The sequence below is a fragment of the Puma concolor genome, chromosome B1, assembly GCF_028749965.1.
Source record: "Puma concolor isolate L17-30 chromosome B1, mPumCon1.1.hap2, whole genome shotgun sequence".
Taxonomy (NCBI): domain Eukaryota; kingdom Metazoa; phylum Chordata; class Mammalia; order Carnivora; family Felidae; genus Puma; species Puma concolor.
In genome coordinates, this window is record NC_141670.1 from 96,828,355 (window position 1) to 96,849,260 (window position 20,906).

A 20,906-nucleotide genomic window follows, 5' to 3' on the forward strand; every position below is an offset into this window, starting at 1 on the left:
CCAGAGAGAAGCAGAGAAATGGGAGTGTGACTGACAACAGAACTAGGATTATAATAATATTTTTTATTTGGGAGATGAAAATGATTGGATAGATAGAAACATCAAGGAATGAGGTGACAAGGGACATAATTTGAATAATATCAAATAATGGAAAGAAGGGGAAGTCCAAGAGATTTTTTTCCAAGACTTTAATACCTAGACTTGATGACTTATTTTGTACAGGGAGTAAAGGAAAAGGAAAATTGAAAAATAACTCTAAGATTTCTAGGGGTTAGAAGAGTGATGGCCCTGGCCGAAATAAATACCAGAGGAAAATAATAAATTTTTAGGATAAAGCCAGGTGAGAAGATGAGGGAAAATAACAGATTAGGCAAGATTCCAAGTGGAGATGTCCCAGAAGTTTACCATAAGATGTTTGCTTTCCACAAAGTGATTATTGGATAGATTTTTAACCATTTATTATGTTACCTTTATTAATAATGGTGTGATCTTTAATGACATCAAGTGATTATTTTTTTGAAGGCTCTACTTGAGGAGAAGCAAAAAGAAGAAGATATAGAGAAAATGAAAGAAACAGTGTCTCGGCTTGTGCAAGATGTTACCCTAAGAACCAGGAAGGAAGTAAGGAGTTTTTAAACTTCAAAATTATTTAAAATTCAAAAGTTTACAGAATTTCACAACTTACAACTAAATATTACCTAAGTTTTTGCCTGATGGACATAACTAATTAACTATCAGCTAATTGCATCAATTGTGCTAAATTTCAAATAAAAATTATCTCAGGAAAGCAGTCCCTACCATTTTAGCTAGTATGGGCCTGGGTGGGAGTAGAAGAATTTGGAGGGGGGGGGGGTGTTAGGCTAGGAATATAGTGAAGATTAACACACCTGAAGTGTAAATTAAAAGGAAGCTTCAGAAAGAAACTTAGAATGCATAAAAAGTTAAGAGGAAAAAAACCTGTTGGCTTGCAGTATCTTAGAGCAGCTTAAGACTGGAGAAATCTGGTGTGACCTCTTATTTTACTGGTAAAGAAACTGAAGCTTCCAAGAGATTATTGACTCCCTCAAAGTTACATACTAATTAAAGCCAGAACTTGTACACCTATACCTTCTCCTGCTGTACTAAGCCCAGCATTATTTTGATCACATAATGCTGGCACTTATACAATTTGTGAATTATGTTGTTATTTTCAAGTCTGTTATCAAGACTAAATCTGATATTTTTGTGTTAATTAATGAGTTGTTTGTTGGTTTGAATTGTAAGGCTTATGGAAGTTGAAATTGTCTGAGCAATGTAGGTTTACGTTCATATAAAGAGACAAGGACGACCTATATCTAGTTGCCTTTTCTCTGGTATGGGTATGGATCAGTTCATAAGTGGGGTGGTAAAGTTTGAAAGTATAACATGAATTGTGGAGGAAGAAACCACAAAAACCCATTTTAAAAATGAAAAAAAACCATTTTTAAAACCAAAATACTTAGGTTGCTTAGGGTTCCGCCTCTATGAAGTAGCAGAACTAGATGTAAATACAAGTCTGTTGATTCTTGAGCTCTACCCTCAATCACTGTGAATAATTGTTTCCCATTAATTGTGTATTTTTTTATTTTTAGAAACTTTCAAACCCATAAAAAGGTTAAACGTTGTTCAGTGAACATTTATTTACCCTTTAGCCAGATAATTCTTAATGTCTTGCCACACACACTCCATCTGTCTTTATATACATACGCACTCTTTTTGCCAGCCATTCGGACATGGACTGCAGACATCATGACACTTCACTCCTAAATATCTTGGCATTTTTTCTCCCTGAGAAAGGACATTTTACTACACAATCATACTGCTATTACCATACCTTAAAAAAAAAAATCAGTATTATTTTTAATCTATACTCATATTTTCCTAAAATATCCTTTACAGCTTTTTTTGGTTTTGGGTTTTTTTGTTTTGTTTTTTAAAGTTTATTTATTTATTATGAGAGCAAGAGAATGCAAACAGGGAAGGGGCAGAGAGAGAGGGGGAGAGAGAGCCCCAAGGAGGCCCCACGCTGTATGTGGAGCCCAATGCGGGCTATGGCTTTTTGTTTTTTTAAATTCAGGATCCAACCCAAATTTATATATCATTGCATTTGACTACTATGTCTCTGTAGTCTCCCTCAATGTAACCCAGTCCTCTGTCTTCCTCTGTGTATGACAAAGAATCCTTTGTAGAATCCAGAATATTCCACATATGGATTCTTGTAATCATTTCTTTTTGATTCGACTCAGATCATTTCTGGCAGGGTGATAATGGGTATCTTCCACTTCATCACGTCAGGAAGCTATAATGTCAGGTTGTGCATTAGTTGAAGCTAAGCTTGACAACATGGTTATGGTGGTAAGACCAGAACTCTCCATTTGTAAACTTTATAAATAACTGGGGGAGATACTTGAAGACTGTACAGTTATGCTCTCTACCAAAAGTTATCATCCAGTGGTCTTAGCATCCATTAATAATCTTTGCCTGAAGTAAATGTTACAAGAAGTGATTACAAATGATTATATCATTTTTATACATTTATTAGCTGTCAGTTTTCGGTAGACTTTTCTCCTTTTTTAATATCGCTATGGTTCGTTGGTCTTCTTTAGTTTTTTGTTGTAACCTACTACCATCGGGTTTTTTTTTATTCTCATAATGTCTCTGCAGCTTTTTTGCATAAATGATGTTCCTCTCTCATCTTGTACTTTCCCTACCTCAGACAGGGAGTCAGCCACTTTTCCAGCATGCTTTGGTTATAATTTTTTTATTTGATATTTTTGTCAGAGACACGAATTAGCAAAACTATTGTTTTTTCATTTTTACTATAATATTTACATTAAAATGATTTCCTGTATATCCATAAAGTCTGTCTATGAAAATAGTTAACAAAAAGGAATGAAAACTAATACTCCTTTCCTTTAAAATGAGCTCCTATAGGGTAGTTGGATGCACTGTATATTCCTCCACTGGATAAAATAAAGGTGTTAACTCTTTTCTTACCTGTATTTTCTGTGGGCATTATTATTTCTCTCCTAGATAGACTAAAGTAGACTTGTTTTAAAAAGTCTCATCAGTTAAATAAAGCTAATGTACTTGCTTTTCTCCCAAGCAACTAAGTGGTAGAATTTTCATTCCTATAGAGTCTCTGTATAAGGTTTCTTGCTGCAAAAGTATTTTTTAGAAATCTGTTACTTTATCACAGGTTGAAATTAGGTGATTTCCTAAGATAAAATCTCTATTTGAAGCAGAATCCAAACTAAAACCGGGTTTGTTGATTTTTTTTTATTACTAATTTACATACCCTTTCTGTAGGAATCCTTGTCCTATTCTTGGGGTTAAGAATATTATATCTTTGGCCGTAGTTTGAATTATTTTTTTAATATGAAATTTATTGTCAAATTGGTTTCCATACAACACCCAGTGCCCATCCCAACAGGTGCTCTCCTCTATACCCATCACCCACTCTCCCCACTCTCCCACCTGCCATCAACCCTCAGTTTGTTCTCAGTTTTTAAGAGTCTCTTATGTTTTGGCTCCCTCCCTCTCTAACCTCTTTTTTTTTTTTTTTTCCTTCCCATCCCCATGGTCTTCTGTTAAGTTTCTCAGGATCCACATAAGAGTGAAACCATATGGTATCTGTCTTTCTCTCTGTGACTTATTTCACTTAGCATAACACTCTCCAGTTCCATCCATGTTGCTACAAAAAGCGATATTTCATTCTTTCTCATTGCCACGTAGTATTCCATTGTGTACATAAACCACAATTTCTTTATCCATTCATCAGTTGATGGACATTTAGGCTCTTTCCATAATTTGGCTGTTGTTGAAAGTGCTGCTATAAACATTGGGGTACAAGTGCCCCATGCATCAGCACTCCTGTATCCCTTGGGTAAATTCCTAGCAGTGCTATTGCTGGGTCATCAGGTAGATCTATTTTTAATTTTTTGAGGAACCTCCACACTGTTTTCCAGAGTGGCTGCACCAGTTCGCATTCCCACCAACAGTGCAAGAGGGTTCCTGTTTCTCCACATCCTCACCAGCATCTATACTCTCCTGATTGGTTCATTTTAGCCACTGTGATGGCATGAGGTGATATCTGAGTGTGGTTTTGATTTGTATTTCCCTGATGAGGAGTGACGTTGAGCATCTTTTCATGTGCCTGTTGGCCATCTGGATGTCTTTTTTAGAGAGGTGTCTATTCATGTTTTCTACCCATTTCTTCACTGGATTATTTGTTTTTCGGGTGTGGAGTTTGGTGAGCTCTTTATAGATTTTGGATACTAGCCCTTTGTCTCACATGTCATTTGCAAATATCTTTTCCCATTCCGTTGGTTGCCTTGTAGTTTTGTTGATTGTTTCCTTTGCAGTGCAGAAACTTTTTATCTTGATGAGGTCCCAATAGTTCATTTTTGCTTTTAATTCCCTTGCCTTTGGGGATATGTCAAGTAAAAAATTTCTGCGGCTGAGGTCAGAGAGGTCTTTTCCTGCTTTCTTCTCTAGGGTTTTGATGGTTTCCTGTCTCACATTCAGGTCCTTTATCCATTTTGAGTTTATGTTTGTGAATGGTGTGAGAAAGTGGTCTAGTTTCATCCTTCTGCATGTTGCTGTCCAGTTCTCCCAGCACCATTTGTTAAAGAGACTGTCTTTTTTCCATTGGATATTCTTTCCTGTGTTGTCAAAGATTAGTTGGCCATACTTTTGTGGGTCTAGTTCTGGGGTTTCTATTCTATTCCATTGTCTATGTGTCTGTTTTTGTGCCAATACCATGCTGTCTTGATGATTACAGCTTTGTGGTAGAGGCTAAAGTCTCGGATTGTGATGCCTCCTGCTTTGGTCTTCTTCTTCAAAATTACTTTGGCTGTTTGGGGTCTTTTGTGGTTCCGTACAAATTTTAGGATTGCTTGTTCTAGCTTTGAGAAGAATGCTGGTGCAATTTTGATTGGGATTGCATTGAATGTATAGATAGCTTTGGGTAGTATTGGCATTTTAACAATATTTATTCTTCCAATCCATGAGCACAGAATGTTTTTCCATTTCTTTATATCTTCTTCAGTTTCCTTCATAAGCTTTCTACAGTTTTCAGCATACAGATCTTTTACATCGTTGGTTAGGTTTATTCCTAGGTATTTTATGCTTCTTGGTGCAATTGTGAATGGGATTAGTTTCTTGATTTGTCTTTCTGTTGCTTCATTATTGGTGTATAAAAACATAACTGATTTCTGTACATTGATTTTGTATCCTGCAACTTTGCTGAATTCATGTATCAGTTCTAGCAGACTTTCGGTGGAGTCTATTAGATTTTCCATGTATAATATCATGTCATCTGCAAAATGTGAAAGCTTGACTTCATCTTCGCCAGTTTTGATGCCTTTGATTTCCTTTTGTTGTCTGATTGCTGATGCTAGCACTTCCAATACAATGTTAAACAACAGCGGTGAGAGTGGACATCCCGGTCATGTTCCTGATCTCAGGGAAAAAGTTCTCAGTTTTTCCCCATTGAGGATGATATTAGCTGTGGGCTTTTCATAAATGGCTTTTATGATGTTTAAGTATGTTCCTTCTATCCCGACTTTCTCGAGGGTTTTTATTAAGAAAGGATGCTGAAGGGGCGCCTGGGTGGCGCAGTCGGTTAAGCGTCCGACTTCAGCCAGGTCATGATCTCGCGGTCCGTGAGTTCGAGCCCCGCGTCGGGCTCTGGGCTGATGGCTCGGAGCCTGGAGCCTGTTTCCGATTCTGTGTCTCCCTCTCTCTCTGCCCCTCCCCCGTTCATGCTCTGTCTCTCTCTGTCCCAAAAATAAATAAAAACGTTGAAAAAAAAAATTTAAAAAAAGAAAGGATGCTGAATTTTGTCAAATGCTTTTTCTGCATCGATTGACAGGATCATATGGTTCTTTTCTTTTATTAATGTGATGTATCACATTGATTGATTTGTGAATGTTGAACCAGCCCTGCAGCCCAGGAATGAATCCCACTTGATCATGGTGTATAATTCTTTTTATATGCTGTTGAATTTGATTTGCTACTATCTTATTGAGAATTTTTGCATCCATATTCATCAGGGATATTGGCCTATAGTTCTCTTTTTTTGCTGGGTCTCTGTCTGGTTTGGGAATCAAAGTAATGCTGACTTCATAGAATGAGTCTGGAAGTTTTCCTTCCCTTTCTATTTTTTGGAATAGCTTGAGAAGGATAGTTATTATCTCTGCTTTAAATGTCTGGTAAAATTCCCCTGGGAAGCCATCTGGTCCTGGACTCTTATTTGTTGGGAGATTTTTGATAACTGATTCAATTTCTTTGCGGGTTATGGGTCTGTTCAAGTTTTCTATTTCTTCCTGTTTGAGTTTTGGAAGTGTGTGGGTACTTAGGACTTTGTCCATTTCTTCCAGGTTGTCCAGTTTGTTGGCATATAATTTTTCATAGTATTCCTTGATAATTGCTTGTATTTCTGAGGGATTGGTTGTAATAATTCCATTTTCATTCATGATTTTATCTATTTCGGTCATCTCCCTTTTCTTTCTGAGAAGCGTGGCTGAGGTTTATCGATTTTGTTTATTTTTTCAAAACGCCAACTCTTGGTTTCATTGATCTGCTCTGCAGGTTTTTTAGATTCTATATTGTTTATTTCTGCTCTGATCTTTATTATTTCTCTTTTTCTGCTGGGTTTGGGGTGACTTTGCTGTTCTGCTTCTATTTCCTTTAGGTGTGCTGTTAAGTTCTGTATTTGGGATTTTTCTTGTTTCTGGAGATAGGCCTGGATTGTAATGTATTTTCCTCTCAGGACTGCCTTCGCTACATCCCAAAGCATTTGGATTGTTGTATTTTCATTTTCGTTTGTTTCCATATATTTTAAAATTTCTTCTCTAATTGCCTGGTTGAGCCATTCATTCTTTAGTAGGGTGTTCTTTAACCTCCATGCTTTTGGAGGTTTTCCAGACTTTTTCCTGTGGTTGATTTCAAGCTTCATAGCACTGTGGTCTGAAAGTATGCATAGTATGATCTCAATTCTTGTATACTTATGAAGGGCTTTTTTGTGACCCAGTATGTGATCTGTCTTGGAGAAGGTTCCATGTGCACTCAAGAAGAAAGTATATTCTGTTGCTTTGGGATACAGAGTTCTAAATATATCTGTCAAGTCCATCTGATCCAATGTATCATTCAGGGCCCTTGTTTCTTTATTGATCCTGTGTCTAGATGATCTATCCTTTGTTTTAAGTGGAGTATTAAAGTCCCCTGCAATTATCACATTCTTATCTAAGGTTGCTTATGTTTGTGAGTAATTGTTTTGTATATTTGGGAGCTCCCGTATTTGGCGCATACACATTTATAATTGTTAGCTCCTCCTGATGGATAGACCTGTAATTATTATATAATGCCCCTCTTCATCTCTTGTTACAGCCTTTAATTTAAAGTCTAGTTTGTCTGATATAAGTATGGCTATTCCAGCTTTCTTTTGAGTTCCAGTGGCATGATAAATAGTTCTCCATCCCCTCACTTTCAATCTGAAGGTGTCCTCAGGTCTAAAATGAGTCTCTCATAGACAGCAAGTACATGGATCTTGTTTTTTGTCCATTCTGATACCCTATGTCTTTTGGTTGGCGCATTTAGTCCATTTATATTCAGTGTTATTATAGAAAGATATGGGTTTAGAGTCATTGTGATGTCTGTAAGTTTCATGCTTGTAGTGATGTCTCTGGTACTTTGTGGTCCTTGCAACATTTCATTCACAGAGTCCCCCTTTGGATCTCCTGTAGGGTTGGTTTAGTGGTGATGAATTCCTTCAGTTTTTGTTTGGGAAGACCTTTATCTCTCCTATTCTAAATGACAGACTTGCTGGATAAAGGATTCTCAGCTGCATATTTTTTCTGTTCATCACATTGAATATTTCCTGCCATTCCTTTCTGGCCTGCCAAGTTTCAGTAGATAGATCCATCACTAGTCTTATCGGTCTCCCTTTATATGTTAGAACGTGTTTATCCCTAGCTGCTTTCAGAAATTTCTCTTTATTGTATTTTGCCAGTTTGACTGTGATATGTCATGCAGAAGATCAATTCAAGTTATGTCTGAAGGGAGTTCTCTGTGCCTCTTGGATTTCAATGCCTTTTTCCTTCCCCAGATCAGGGAAGTTCTCATCTATGATTTTTTCAAGTACACCTTCAGCCCCTTTCTCTCTCTCTTCCTCTTCTGGAATTCCTATTATATGGATATTGTTCCGTTTCATTGCATCACTTCATTCTTTAATTCTCCCCTCATACTCCTGGATTTTTTTATCTCTTTTTCTCAGCTTCCTCTTTTTCCATAATTTAATCTTCTAATTCACCTATTCTCTCCTCTGCCTCTTCAATCCAAGGTGTGGTCGCCTCCATTTTATTTTGCACCTCATTTATAGCATTTTTTAGCTCCTCCTGACTCTTTCTTAGTCCCTCAATCTCTCTGCTTGCTGCAGAGATTCTCTGCTGTCCTCTATACTTTTTTCAAGCCCAGTGATTAATTTTATGACTATTATTTTAAATTCATGTTCCGTTATATTGCTTAAATCGTTTTTGATCAATTTGTTAGCTACTTCCTGGAGTTTCTTTCGAGGAGAATTCTTCCGTTTTGTCATTTGGATAGTCCCTGGAGTGGCAGGGAACTGCAGGGCACTTCCCCTGTGCTGTCTGGAGTAACTTGTGTTGGTGGGTGGGGCCTCAGGCAGTCCCTATGTCTTCCCCCAGCCCCCCGCTGGGGCCACAGTCAGACTGGTGTGTACCTTCTCTTCCCCTCTCCCAGGGGCAGGACTCACTGTGGAGTGGTGTGGCCCCTGTCTGGGCTCCTTGCACACTGCCAGGTTTGTGGTGCTGCTTCTATGGGATTTGGCATATTAGCCAGGTTGGATCCGCAAGGTTCACAGGGGCAGGAGGGGCAGGCTTACCTCGCTTTGCTGTCGGTGGTCCCCTGCGGGAGGGGCCCTGCAGCACCTGGAGGGAGGCAGGCAGACCCGTTGGAGAGATGGATCCACAGAAGCACAGAGTTGGGTGTTTGCACAGTGCAAGCAAGTTCGGTGACAGAAACTGGTTCCCTTTGGGGTTTCAGCTGGGGGATGGGTGAGGGAGATGGCCCTGGCCAGCGCCTGTGTTCCCTGCGAGCTGAGCTCTGTCTTCCGGGGCTCAACACCTCTCTCTCCTGGTGTCCTCTCACCCTCCCGCTTTCCGAGCAGAGCTGTTGACTTACAACATTCCAGATGTTAAGTCCTGCTGGCTGTCAGAACTCAGGCAGTCCGGCCCCTCCGCTTTTACAAGCCAGACTTGGGGGCTCTGCCTTGCTGGGCGGACTGCCCCTCTGCCACCCGGCTCCCTCCCACCAGTCCCTGTAGCGCGCACTGCCTCTCCGCCCTTCCTACCCTCTTCCATGAGCTTCTTGTCTACACTTAGCTCTGGAGAGTCCATTTTGCTAGTCTTCTGACAGTTTTCTGGGTTATTTAGGGAGATTTGGGTGGAATCTAAGTGACCAGCAGGACACGGTGAGCCCAGTGTCCTCCTCCTCTGCCATCTTCTCCCAACCAAAAAATCATAGTTTGAAATATTTTTGATGGCATATCTTCAAAATATTTAATAAATTTTGTGACTTTCACTGATAAAAATGTTTTCTCAAAGTACTCATCATCTGAAAAGTCCTCTAATTTTTTTCCTAATCCTAAAATAAATTCGCATTGATTTTAAAGTTGATAGAAGTTGTCTTTTGCACAAGTCCTTAAATAATCTTAGTATAATTTTTCAAAGCTATTATGATCTCTATATTCAATTTAAACCTTTTTACAAACATGAATATTCAACTGCTTCTCTACCTAGTAGTCCCACCAGGCATCTGAAGCCTGACATTTCTAAAACAAACTCCCTCTCTTACTCCCTTATCTTCCCTTCCTTGTGGATTCCATTTGATTTCCTTGCATCCAGCCTTTCTATAGTATTCCAACTATTCACTCAAGAAGTAATTATTGAGAAATAGCTATTGAGGGGTGTGTGGGTGGCTCAGTCAGTTCAGTGCCAGCCTCTTGATTTCAGCTCAGGTCATGATCCCAGGGTCGTGAGATCCATCCTCATATCGGGATCTGTGCTAAGCGTGGGGCTTGCTTAAGATTCTCTCTCTTTCTCCTTCCCCTTCCCCCGCTCACACGCTATCTCTCTCTCTCTAAAAAATAAAAAAATAAAAATAATTTAAAAGAAGTAATTATTGAGCACTAACTTTGTGCCAAGCACTTTGCTGGGTCCCTGCTTTCTCCATGTCCCACACTATTGCCAAGTTGATTTTTTAAAGTAAACTTTATTGTTACTATTATTAAAAAGTAATACATGTTCATTATGAAAAGAAATGTAAGAGAAAGAAATGTAAAAGAAAATTAAAATCATAATTCCAGTACCCAGAGATAAGCACTGTTTTTAGCATTGTCCTTTGAATTTTCATTTAATTGCAAATTATCAAAGAAATGTTGTAACCATCTGTGAAACAAAAAATTCTGGAGACCTATACATGAATCTTTGAATAATGTTAAGCCTGGAAGATAGAATAATGAGGAATCTTTCACTTTCTACATATTGTAATTCTGCAGGTGTGGAATTTCAAGAATAGGTATTTTTGTAAACAAACTATAATAAGATTTTATACAACATGTAATATGTATTTCCTTATACTTTTAAAACATTTTTAATGTTTTTGATTGAAAATTTTCACCTGTATTGTAATTGTCCAAATATGTAGAATTAATTTGTTAAATTGGGGATAACTTACATCTAATGACTTAAGTGGTATCTTTTTTTTTAACTAAAGTAAATATAATGAATAAATTATCACATATTTATGTTCTGGCTATAAAACTGAACAAAATATGACAATAGCTTATTTCTTTAAAATGCAGAAAAAGCTATTGCTCAGATCTCTCTCAAGTAAAACTTAATTTGTGAAAAAAAATTATTTGATACTTGTTTTGATTTTGATTTTCTGTTTATTTTAAGTCATGGCTTAAAGTTGGTGATCAAAATTATAGTCATCCTGTTAGGCAGTATTTGTACTATCATTGTCCTTTTCTATTTCTGTCTCTTGTTAATTTGTCTTACTATTTAGTTTATAGATATCCTTACTATCCATAAACTATAAAAGAAAATGTTTACATAAAGAAAGTGAGGTTGGGTAAGAGGGGATTTTAGTTCCTTTACAGACTTCTGAACCCCAACCACATTAAACTACCTCCAGAAACATGTTATTTGCTCATATAGCAGGGTTTACATTATATTTTATCAGATACCAACCTCGGAAAATTTTCTATGACCTCTGCAGCATATAATTTTATTGATGATACACCATCAGTCTCAGTAGTTATACACAGTCTTTTTTAAAGTATGAATACTTTAATTTGCTGAAGTCATCAACATTATTGTAAAAATGTTTTAAAATATATATATGACTATGGTCATAAACCCTCATGCTAGCTGCATTCATTTCTAGATACTAAAAAGAACACTTTTAAAAAATTGTGAGAGGGGCGCCTGGGTGGCGCAGTCGGTTAAGCGTCCGACTTCAGCCAGGTCACGATCTCGCGGTCCGTGAGTTCGAGCCCCGCGTCAGGCTCTGGGCTGATGGCTCAGAGCCTGGAGCCTGTTTCCGATTCTGTGTCTCCCTCTCTCTCTGCCCCTTCCCCGTTCATGCTCTGTCTCTCTCTGTCCCAAAAATAAATAAAAACGTTGAAAAAAAAATTAAAAAAAAAAAATTGTGAGAGAGAGAGACAAGCAGACATGACTGACCTTATAGAAACCAAAACTTGTATATTCTAAAAACCTTCATGACTTAATTTCTCTGTGCCTTGATCTTCCTCATCTATAATGAAGATACTGACTACTTAAGCAGATTGTTGGTGAGAATCAGATAATAACACACTGCTCTAAGTAGTCATTAACACATCAAACCTCTGTAAATAGTAACTATGATTATCACTGACCCATAAATAGGATGGATTGATCCTTTATACAATTATTCATAGGCAAAGTTTACATCAAAATCTAAAATAGAGCTAAAATGGACCCACATATGTTTGTCAGGTCTTCAGAAAAATAACTTCTATTAATTAACCAAATAAAATATATGTCAATTTTATAAGTGTTCTAAAGAAGGTTTACATCATGTTTTAGAAATAATCTATTATAAGATCTAGAATATTTCCAAAAATCTTTGTTGATCATATGTTTACCGATGATAGCATCAGTATCAATATTCCTCACGACCTTTTTTTTTAATTTAAATCCAAATTATTACACATAGTGTATATTACACATAGTGTAATAGTGTATATTACACATAGTGTAATAATTTCAGGAATAGAATTTAGTGACTCATCACTTACATATAATAATACGAGACCCAGTGTTCATCCCAGTAAGTGACCGTCTTAATGCCCATTGCTCATTTAGCCCATCCCCCTACCCAACTATCCACCAGCAAACCTGTTTGTTTTCTGTACTTAAGAGTTTCTTATGGTTTGCCTCCCTCTCCGTTTTTATCTTATTTTTGTTTCCCTTCTTCTATGTTCTTCTGTTTTGTTTCTTAAATTCCACATATGAGTGAAATTGTGTCCTATTTATCTTTCTCTGGCTGACTTACATCGCTTAGCATGATACACTCTAGTTCCATCTACCTTGTTGCAGATGGTAAGATTGCATTCTTTTTGATTGCTGAGTAATAGTCCATTGAATATATATGCTGCATCTTTTTTATCCATACATCAGTGGATGGACATTTAGGTTCTTTCCATTCTTTGGCTATTGTTGATAGAGCTGCTATAAAAAAAGGGGCTCGTGTGCCCCTTTGAATCAGCATTTTTGTATCCTTCAGATAAATATGTAGTAGTGCCGTTGCTGGGTCGTAGGGTAGTTCTATTTTTAATTTTTTGAGGAACCTCCATTCTGTTTTCCAGAGGGAATGCACCAGTTTGCATTCCCACCAGCAGTGCAAAAGGATTCCTCTTTCTCCACATCCTTGCCAACATCTGTTGTGGCCTGAGTTGTTAATTTTAGCCATTCTGATAAGCGTGAGGTGGTATCTCATTTTGGTTTTGATTTGTGTTTTCCTGCTAATGAGTGATGTTGAGCGTCTTTTCATGTGCCTGTTAGCCATCTGGATCTCTCTTATGGAAAAGTATCTATTCATGTCTTTTGCCCATTTCTTCACTGGATTATTAGTTTTTTGGATGTTGAGTTTGATATAAGTTATTTATAGATTTTGGATACTAACCCTTTATCTGATATGTTGTTTCAAATATCTTCTCCCATTTCGCCGGTTGCCTTTTAGTTTTGCTGATTGTTTCCTTCGCTGTGCAGAAGCTTTTTATTTGGATAAAGTCCCAATAGTTCATTTTTCCTTTAGTTTCCCCTGCCTCTGGAGACCAGTGAGAAGTTGCTACAGCTGAGGTCAAAGAGGTTGTTGCCTGTTTTCTCCTCTAGGATTTTGATGGCTTCCTGTCTTATGTTTAATTCTTTCATCCAATTTGAGGTTATTTTGTGTATGGTGTAAGAAAGTGGTCCAGATTCATTGTTCTGCATTTGGCTGTCCAGTTTTCCCAACACTGTTCAGAAGAGATGGTCTATTTTCCATTGGATATTCTTTCCTGCTTTGTCAAAGATTGGTTGCCCATACGTTTGTGGGTCCATTTCTGGGTTCTGGGTTCTGTTCCATTGATCTATGTGTCTGTTTTTGTGCCAGTACCATACTGTCTTGATGATTATAACTTCGTAATACAGCTTAAAGTCTGGAAATGTGATGCCTCCAGCTTTGGTTTCCTTTTTCAAAATTACTTTGGCTATTCAGGGTCTTTTCTGGTACCATACAAATTTTAGACTGTTTGTTCCAGCTCTGTGAAGAATGCTGGTGTTACTTTGATAGGGGTTGTATTGAATGTGTAGATTGCTTTGGGTAGTGTCGACATTTTAACAATATTTGTTCTTCCAATCCACGAGCATGGAATGTTTTTCCACTGTTCTGTGTCTTCTTCCATTTCTTTCATAACCTTTCTGTAGTTTTCAGTGTATAGATTTTTCACCTCTTTGATTAAGTTTATTCCTAGATGTTTATGGTTTTTCATGCAATTGTAAATGGGATCAATTCCCTGTTGTTATCTCTTTCTGTTGCTTCATTATTGGTGTATGGAAATGTGATTCCTGTACATTGAATTTATATTATGCTACTTTGCTGAATTCCTGGATCAGTTCTAGCAGTTTTTTGATGGAGTCTTTCAGGTTTTCCACATAAAATATCACGTTGTCTGCGAAGAATGAAAGTGTGACTTCCTCCTTGCTGATCTAGATGCCTTTTATTTCTTTTTTTTTTGTCTGATTGCCGAGGTTCAGACTTCCAACACTATTTTGAATAACAGTGTAGTGGAGAGATTGGGCCTCCTTGTCACGTTCCTGACCTTAGAGGGAAAGCTGTCGGTTTTTCTCTATTGAGGATGATATTAGCAGTCAGTCTTTCATATCTGGTCTTTATGATCTTGAGGTATGTTCCTTCTATCCCTACTTTCTTAACAGCTATCAAGAAAGGATACTGTATGTTGTCAAATTCTTTCTCTGCATCTATTGAGAGGATCATGTGGTTCTTACCCTTTTTTTAATTTATGTGATGTATCACATTAATTGATTTATGGATATTGAACCAGCTCTGGATCACAGGAACAAATCCCACTTGATTGTGGTGAATAAATCTTTTAATGTATTGTTGGATCCGGTTTGCTAGTATCTTGTTGAGAATTTTTGCATCCATGTTCATCAAAGGAATTGGTATGTAGTTCTCCTTTTTAGTAGGGGGTCTTTGTCTGGTTTTGGATTCAAGGTAATGCTGGCCTTGTAGAATGAGTTTGAAAGTTTTCTTTCCATTTCTATTTTTTGGAACAGGTTTAAAGGATAGGTGTTAACTTTTCTTTAAATGTTTGGTAGAATTCCCCTGGAAAGCCTTCCAGCCCTGGACTCTTGTTTTTGGGGAGATTTTTGATTACTGATTTAATTTCTTTACTGGTTGTGGGTCTATTCAAATTTTCCATTTCTTCCAGATTGACCAGTTTGTTGGCATATAATTGCTCATAATATTCTCTTATTATAGTTTGTATTTCTCTGGTGTGATGATCTCTCCTCTTTCGTTCGCCTTATTCATTCTCCTCTCCTTTTTCATTTTGATCCATCTGGCTAGGAGTTTATCAATTTTCTTAATTCTTTCAAACAACCAACTCCTGGTTCTGTTGATCTGTTGTTTCTTTGATTCAATCTATATCATTGATTTCTGCTCTAATCTTTATTATTTCCCTTCTTTTGCTGGTTTTGGGCTTTATTTGTTCTTTTTCCCGCTCTTTAAGGTGTAAAGTTAAGTTGTGTATTTGAGACCTTTCTTCCTTCTTTAGGAGAGCCTGGATTGCTATGTACTTCCCTCTTATGACCACCTTTGCTGCATACCAGAGGTTTTGGGCTGTCATGTTTTAATTTTCATTGGCTTCTGTGTACTTCTTAATTTCCTCTTTTATTTCTTGGTTAACCCATTCATTCTGTAGTAAGATGTTCTTTAATCTCCAAGTGTTCATGGTTATTGCAGATTTATTCTTGTGGTTGATTTCGAGTTTCATAGCAAACTCATGGTCTGAAAATATGAAAGGTATGATCCTGATCTTTTTGTACTTGTTGAGGGCTGATTTGTGTTCCATTATGTGATCTAGTCTGGAGAATGTTCCATGTGCACTCAAGAAGAATGTGTATTCTGCTGCTTTAGGATGAAATGCCCTAAATGTATCTGTTAAACCATCCGGTCCAGTGTGTCATTCAAAGCCATTGTTTCCTTGTTGATTTTCTGCATATTTGGGTGCTTTCACACTTGGAGCATAAATGTTTACAATTGCTAGATATTCTTGATGGATAGACCCCTTAATTATGATATAATGCCCTCCTTCATCTCTTGATACAGGCTTTATTTTAAAGTCTAGATTGTCTGATATAAGTATGGCTACTCCAGCTTTCATTTGACAACCAGTAGCATGATAGATTGTTCTCCATCCCCTTACTTTCTATCTGTAGGTGTCTTTAGGTCTAAAATGAGTCTCTTGTAAGCAGCATATAAATGTGTCTTTTGTTTTCTTATCCATTCTGATACCCTATGTCTTTTGATTGGAGCATTTAGTCCATTGACATTTAGAGTGAGTACTGAAACATATGAATTTAGTGCCCTTGTGTTCCCTATAGAGTTGTTTCTGGTAATGTTCCCTGGTGCTTCTAGTCTTTGTTGCTTTGATCTTTGTTTTGTTTTGTTTTCTCTTTTGTCCACTCAGAGTCCCTCTTAAAATTTCTTGCAGGGATGCTTTAGTGGTCACGTACTCCTTTAGTTTTTGTTTGTCTTGGAAACTCATTATCTCTCCTTTTATTTTGAATGACAGCCTTTCTGGATAAAGATTTCTTGGCTGCATAATTTTCCAATTCAGCACATTGAATATATCACTCCTTTTTGGCCTGCAAAATTTCTTGTATATAGGTTTATTGCAACCCTGAGCTATCTTCCCTTATAGGTTAAGGACAAACTCAAGTTATGCAGATTGTTGCATTAATCATCCAAACAATTTCCTAGGCGTTCAAAATAGTTTGGTGCTGTTCTAGCTGTGTTTCAAGGACAAGACAAGCTCAGGATCTCCATGATGCTCTGCCATCTTAATTCCTCCTTCCTTCATGGTCTTTTTAAAAAGTATGAGTAGTTATTAATTAGAAAAATATACTGTCATAGGAGTCATCTTGATGAGATGTAACTAATTCTTCAAAATATTTTGTACACATAAGTCATACTGTTTCTGAAGTATTTTAAATGTTAATTGAAATAAGAGTTTTTCTCACAAAGTAATTTACTTTATACTGAAATATATGCAATATGAAAATATTTTTCTTCTTATAAAACAAAAGTGCCTTAAAAGTTACTAGTTACATTTTTAGTGTGTAATTCAGTTTTTCTCTTGACTTGCTCTATGGCACCAGTTCTTAAAGTGTTGTTCAGAGAATCTGGAAGGTCACACCTACTTTCATAATTATAGTTTACTGTTTTCTTTTTTCATACTCGTTCTCTGATGAGTATACAGTGGTGTTTTCCAGAGGCTGATGGTAAGCAACACAACAGGTTGAACACAGAAGTAGATAATGTGAATCTGGCTGTCCCCTGTTCAAACATTAAGGAAATTTACAAAAATGTAAAATAATAACATTTTTCTAGAAAATTTTTTATTTTGGAAAATGAACTTATTTTTCATAAAATGTTATTTATGTTAACCTATAATGACTTAATACCTATAAGGGGATTAATAAGTAAATATTTTGAAATGTTGCCAGTTTTCACTTCAAATATGGTAAGTTTTCATAGAAATTCACTCTCCTTCCACTGTTGTGATAAATTCTTGACCCTTTAGGGGCACCTAGGTGGCTCAGTCAGTTAAGTGTCTGACTTTAGCTCAGGTCATGATCTCGCAGCTCCCCATCGGGCTCTCTGCTGACAGCCTAGAGCCTGGAGCCTGCTTCAGATTCTGTCTCCCTCTTTCTCTGCCCCTCCCCCAGCCACACTCTGTCTCTCTCTCTCTCTCTCTCTCTCAAAAATAAACATTAAAATTTTTTTTAAATAATTCTTGACTCTTTAATACTCAGGTGGTTATTTATTTTTTATGCCATAAAAGTTTTATTTTTTTCTCAAAATTATCCTAAATATTTTTATTGGGTATTAATCAATTTTTGTGAATCTAAACAATTTATGAATGTCTTAATTACAGGTTGCAAGCACAAGAAAACAGTATAATGTACAGATTTCTCGACTAACAGAAGAACTTTCAGCCCTTCAAATGGTAGGTTAGAAGACTATATTCTTCTGAATATTATCTATTTTATTTTTCTTATTTTTTTAATGTTTATTTACTCACCTTGAAAGTGAGGGTGAGAGAGAGAGCAGGGGAGGGGTAGAGAGAGAAAGATAGAGAGAACATCCCAAGCATGCTCCATGCTGTCAGCACAAAGCATGATATGGGGCTTCATCTCACGAACCATGAGATCGTGGTCTGAGCCAAAACCAAGAGTTGGAAGCTTAACCAACTGAGCCACCCAGGCGACCCTGAATATTGCTTATTTTAAAGCCAGGATACATTTTAATGTGTCTTGTAATGCACATTCTTGTTCATTCAGAAGATACTAAGCCAGGAACTATGCTAGATTCTAGGAAAAGATTAAAAATCAAGATAAACATGTTAACTGTAATCTTGGAGCCTATGGTCTAGGAGGACAGATGGATGGCATTTATCACATTTTACTATTACTTTTTTTTTTGACAATGCACAGCATGCTATGAAGCACCCATCTGCAGCTGCTAACACATGCTAGTTTCATCTGGGAGATTAAGTAGAAAGTAAGAGAAAGTATATATATCAGTGGGATAGAAGAAAGACAAGCTTCCCAAAAGAGATAGAGTACTGAAGGATAAATAGGCAAAGAGGAGAAAGGAAAAAAAATACTTGTTTCGATAGAGGTGAGATTAAATATGTAAATTTAACATTAAGATATGATGAAATGGAATTTAATAACCTTGCTCATAGGGGAATGAAAGTACAAGAATTTTTAGAGATTGGGAAGATATTTTCCACTTCACAAACTCTAATCCTTTCTGAATCTCTACCTCACTTTTAATGCTGCCTACAAAACTTAGCAACAACTTATGTCTTGTAATAAATATGTTACATTATGTTAGTTCTCTTTCCATCTCCCATCTTCTTCCCTCACTCTCCTTTTCTCTTACTTTATACAAATCTTATCTTTCCAATTATATTATAAACACCTTGAAGGAGAAAAGTCTTATGCCTTCTTTTATCTTCATTGCCTAGCACAGTGTTTTCCCAGTATGTATTTTAATAAATACTTATTGACTAATATTTAAACAATTCTGAAGGAAAGAACAGATCTTTTTCCACATTCTACAAACTCTGTAATGTACATCTTGAGACTTTAGTCTTTGTGTACAGGTCCTGAGAGTAATAGACTAGAAACCAGTGTTACTTTTTGTTTAATGTCATTTGTGTTAAGGATGTAGGAACATTAAGTAAAACTAATGGGATGCAGTGTGGCCAAATAGTCATGTCTAATTAATTGTTGTTTTCAAGTTTCACTACTTCTTCTATTACCTTGCTATTTTGCTTGTTGTCTTACAGGGACTGGTTTAGCTTTGAGTAGATTCGTAGCTAGAAGAAAGTCTTTCCCCAGTGCAGGATCATTTAATGGCTTGTAAACTCTGGAAGGACAAGAACATTATCTCTTTCTGTTTTCCCAAAGGAATGAATGTGTGTTGGATAAGATCTGCAGGGCTTTTAAAAATAATTCTTATCTGTTTACACAACCAGAGCTGTGTAAACTCAATTTCAAGCAAAAAACTTATTTCTTAGGATTTATAGTGAAACAATTATAATACATAGCTAAGTGGATTTTTCTAAAGATATTAAATATTATGTGATGTCATGTTGATTCCATGGGGAACTGTCCTGAATAACTGAAAAGTGTTTGAAATATCAAACATTGAGAAATATGTTTGAAGGAGGACATGTTCAACTACTTTAAAAAGCAGATTTTGTCAGGTAACTCAGAAACTCACACTATAGTTTGAGACATAATAACCTGATGTTGGCTATTGATTTATATTCTTAAATACCAATTTTATCAGCTGGACCATAAACATGAAGTCAAGGAGGGAGGTTAAGCATACTTTAGCTAACCCCAAACTAAGTTATGCTTGCAGGAAGGAAAAAAAACCTGTATTTTAAGTTAGTGTGCAGATTTTTTTTGATAGGTTTAAGAAAAGGCCAGAACCAGTCTCTCTCTACCCACATGTCTCCCTTTGGAGAGCAACACAGCTTTTATTTCTCCTACAGTTTCTCTTAAGAAAACTCAAGGTTTTAACTCTGCCAAATAGGAGAGATTATTTTTAACCTACAGTAAATAGTGGGGCGCCTGGGTGGCTCAGTTGGTTAAGCATCCAACTCTTGATATTGACTCAGGTCATGATCCTGCAGTTCAGGGGATCAAGCCCTGCTTTGGACTCTAGGTTCACAGTGCTGAGGAGCCTGGTTAAGATTCTTTCTCTCCTCTCTCTCTTCCCCTCCCCTGATCTCTAAATAAATAAATAAATAAATAAATAAATAAATAAAATGAACTTTAATCTACAGCAAATAGTAAAAAGACTGGTTATAAATGCCCAAATTTTATACAAGTAAAATGAAAAATTCAATATGATCTTTTTTGGATATGTGAATTTTTTAGAAGTCTAATTTTGAATCTCCATGTGCATAGGTATTTAGATATCTTTTTATTATTGGTTTCTAATCTAGTTAAATAGAGGCCATAGATTATAGTCTATATGATATTGATTCTTAACATTTGTTGTGATTTTCTTTATGGTACACTATAGGGTATAATTTTGGAAATACTCCATGAGTACTTGAAAAAATATCTAGTTATCATTTGGTCATATTGTGCCCAAAAGGTAGGAATGTTGGTGGTGATTAATAGTAAATATTCATGAAGGCTTTTTAATAATAGTAATTTTAAATACTCGCTTTAGTATTACTGTGAATTTTTAATAGAATTAGTATATTTCTCTAGAAAGGTTCAACTTTTCTATCTAATTTTAACTTTGTTGTTTGAGGTTAACCAAATATTTTTTTTTTTTGTCATCATTGGGCAGTGAAATGGTGAATTGGGTAGAGAGAGATGCATAGTATATAACATACCATTATTTATATGCCGTTCTCCAGATTCAGAAGTGTGATCCAACCTTGTTACTAATGTCTACATTAAAAATCACATGGGTATCATATAAGCAGCTATAGAAAA

At 36.5% G+C, this 20,906-nt stretch overlaps 1 protein-coding gene across 3 annotated transcripts in view; it reads left to right on the forward strand.

Moving 5' to 3' along the window:
* The window catches only part of SCLT1 (sodium channel and clathrin linker 1), a 217,658-nt gene that overhangs the window by 123,737 nt on the left and 73,015 nt on the right, over window positions 1-20,906 (forward strand). For all 3 annotated transcript variants that reach the window (XR_015250225.1, XM_086704243.1, XM_086704244.1), the window contains 2 exons: window positions 523-621; window positions 17,810-17,881. Coding sequence is in view for 2 of the 3 variants with exons in the window: in XM_086704243.1 (XP_086560369.1) it covers window positions 523-621; window positions 17,810-17,881 (171 nt within the window). In the remaining variant the exon portion in view is untranslated. The remainder of the gene's footprint in view (window positions 1-522; window positions 622-17,809; window positions 17,882-20,906) is intronic.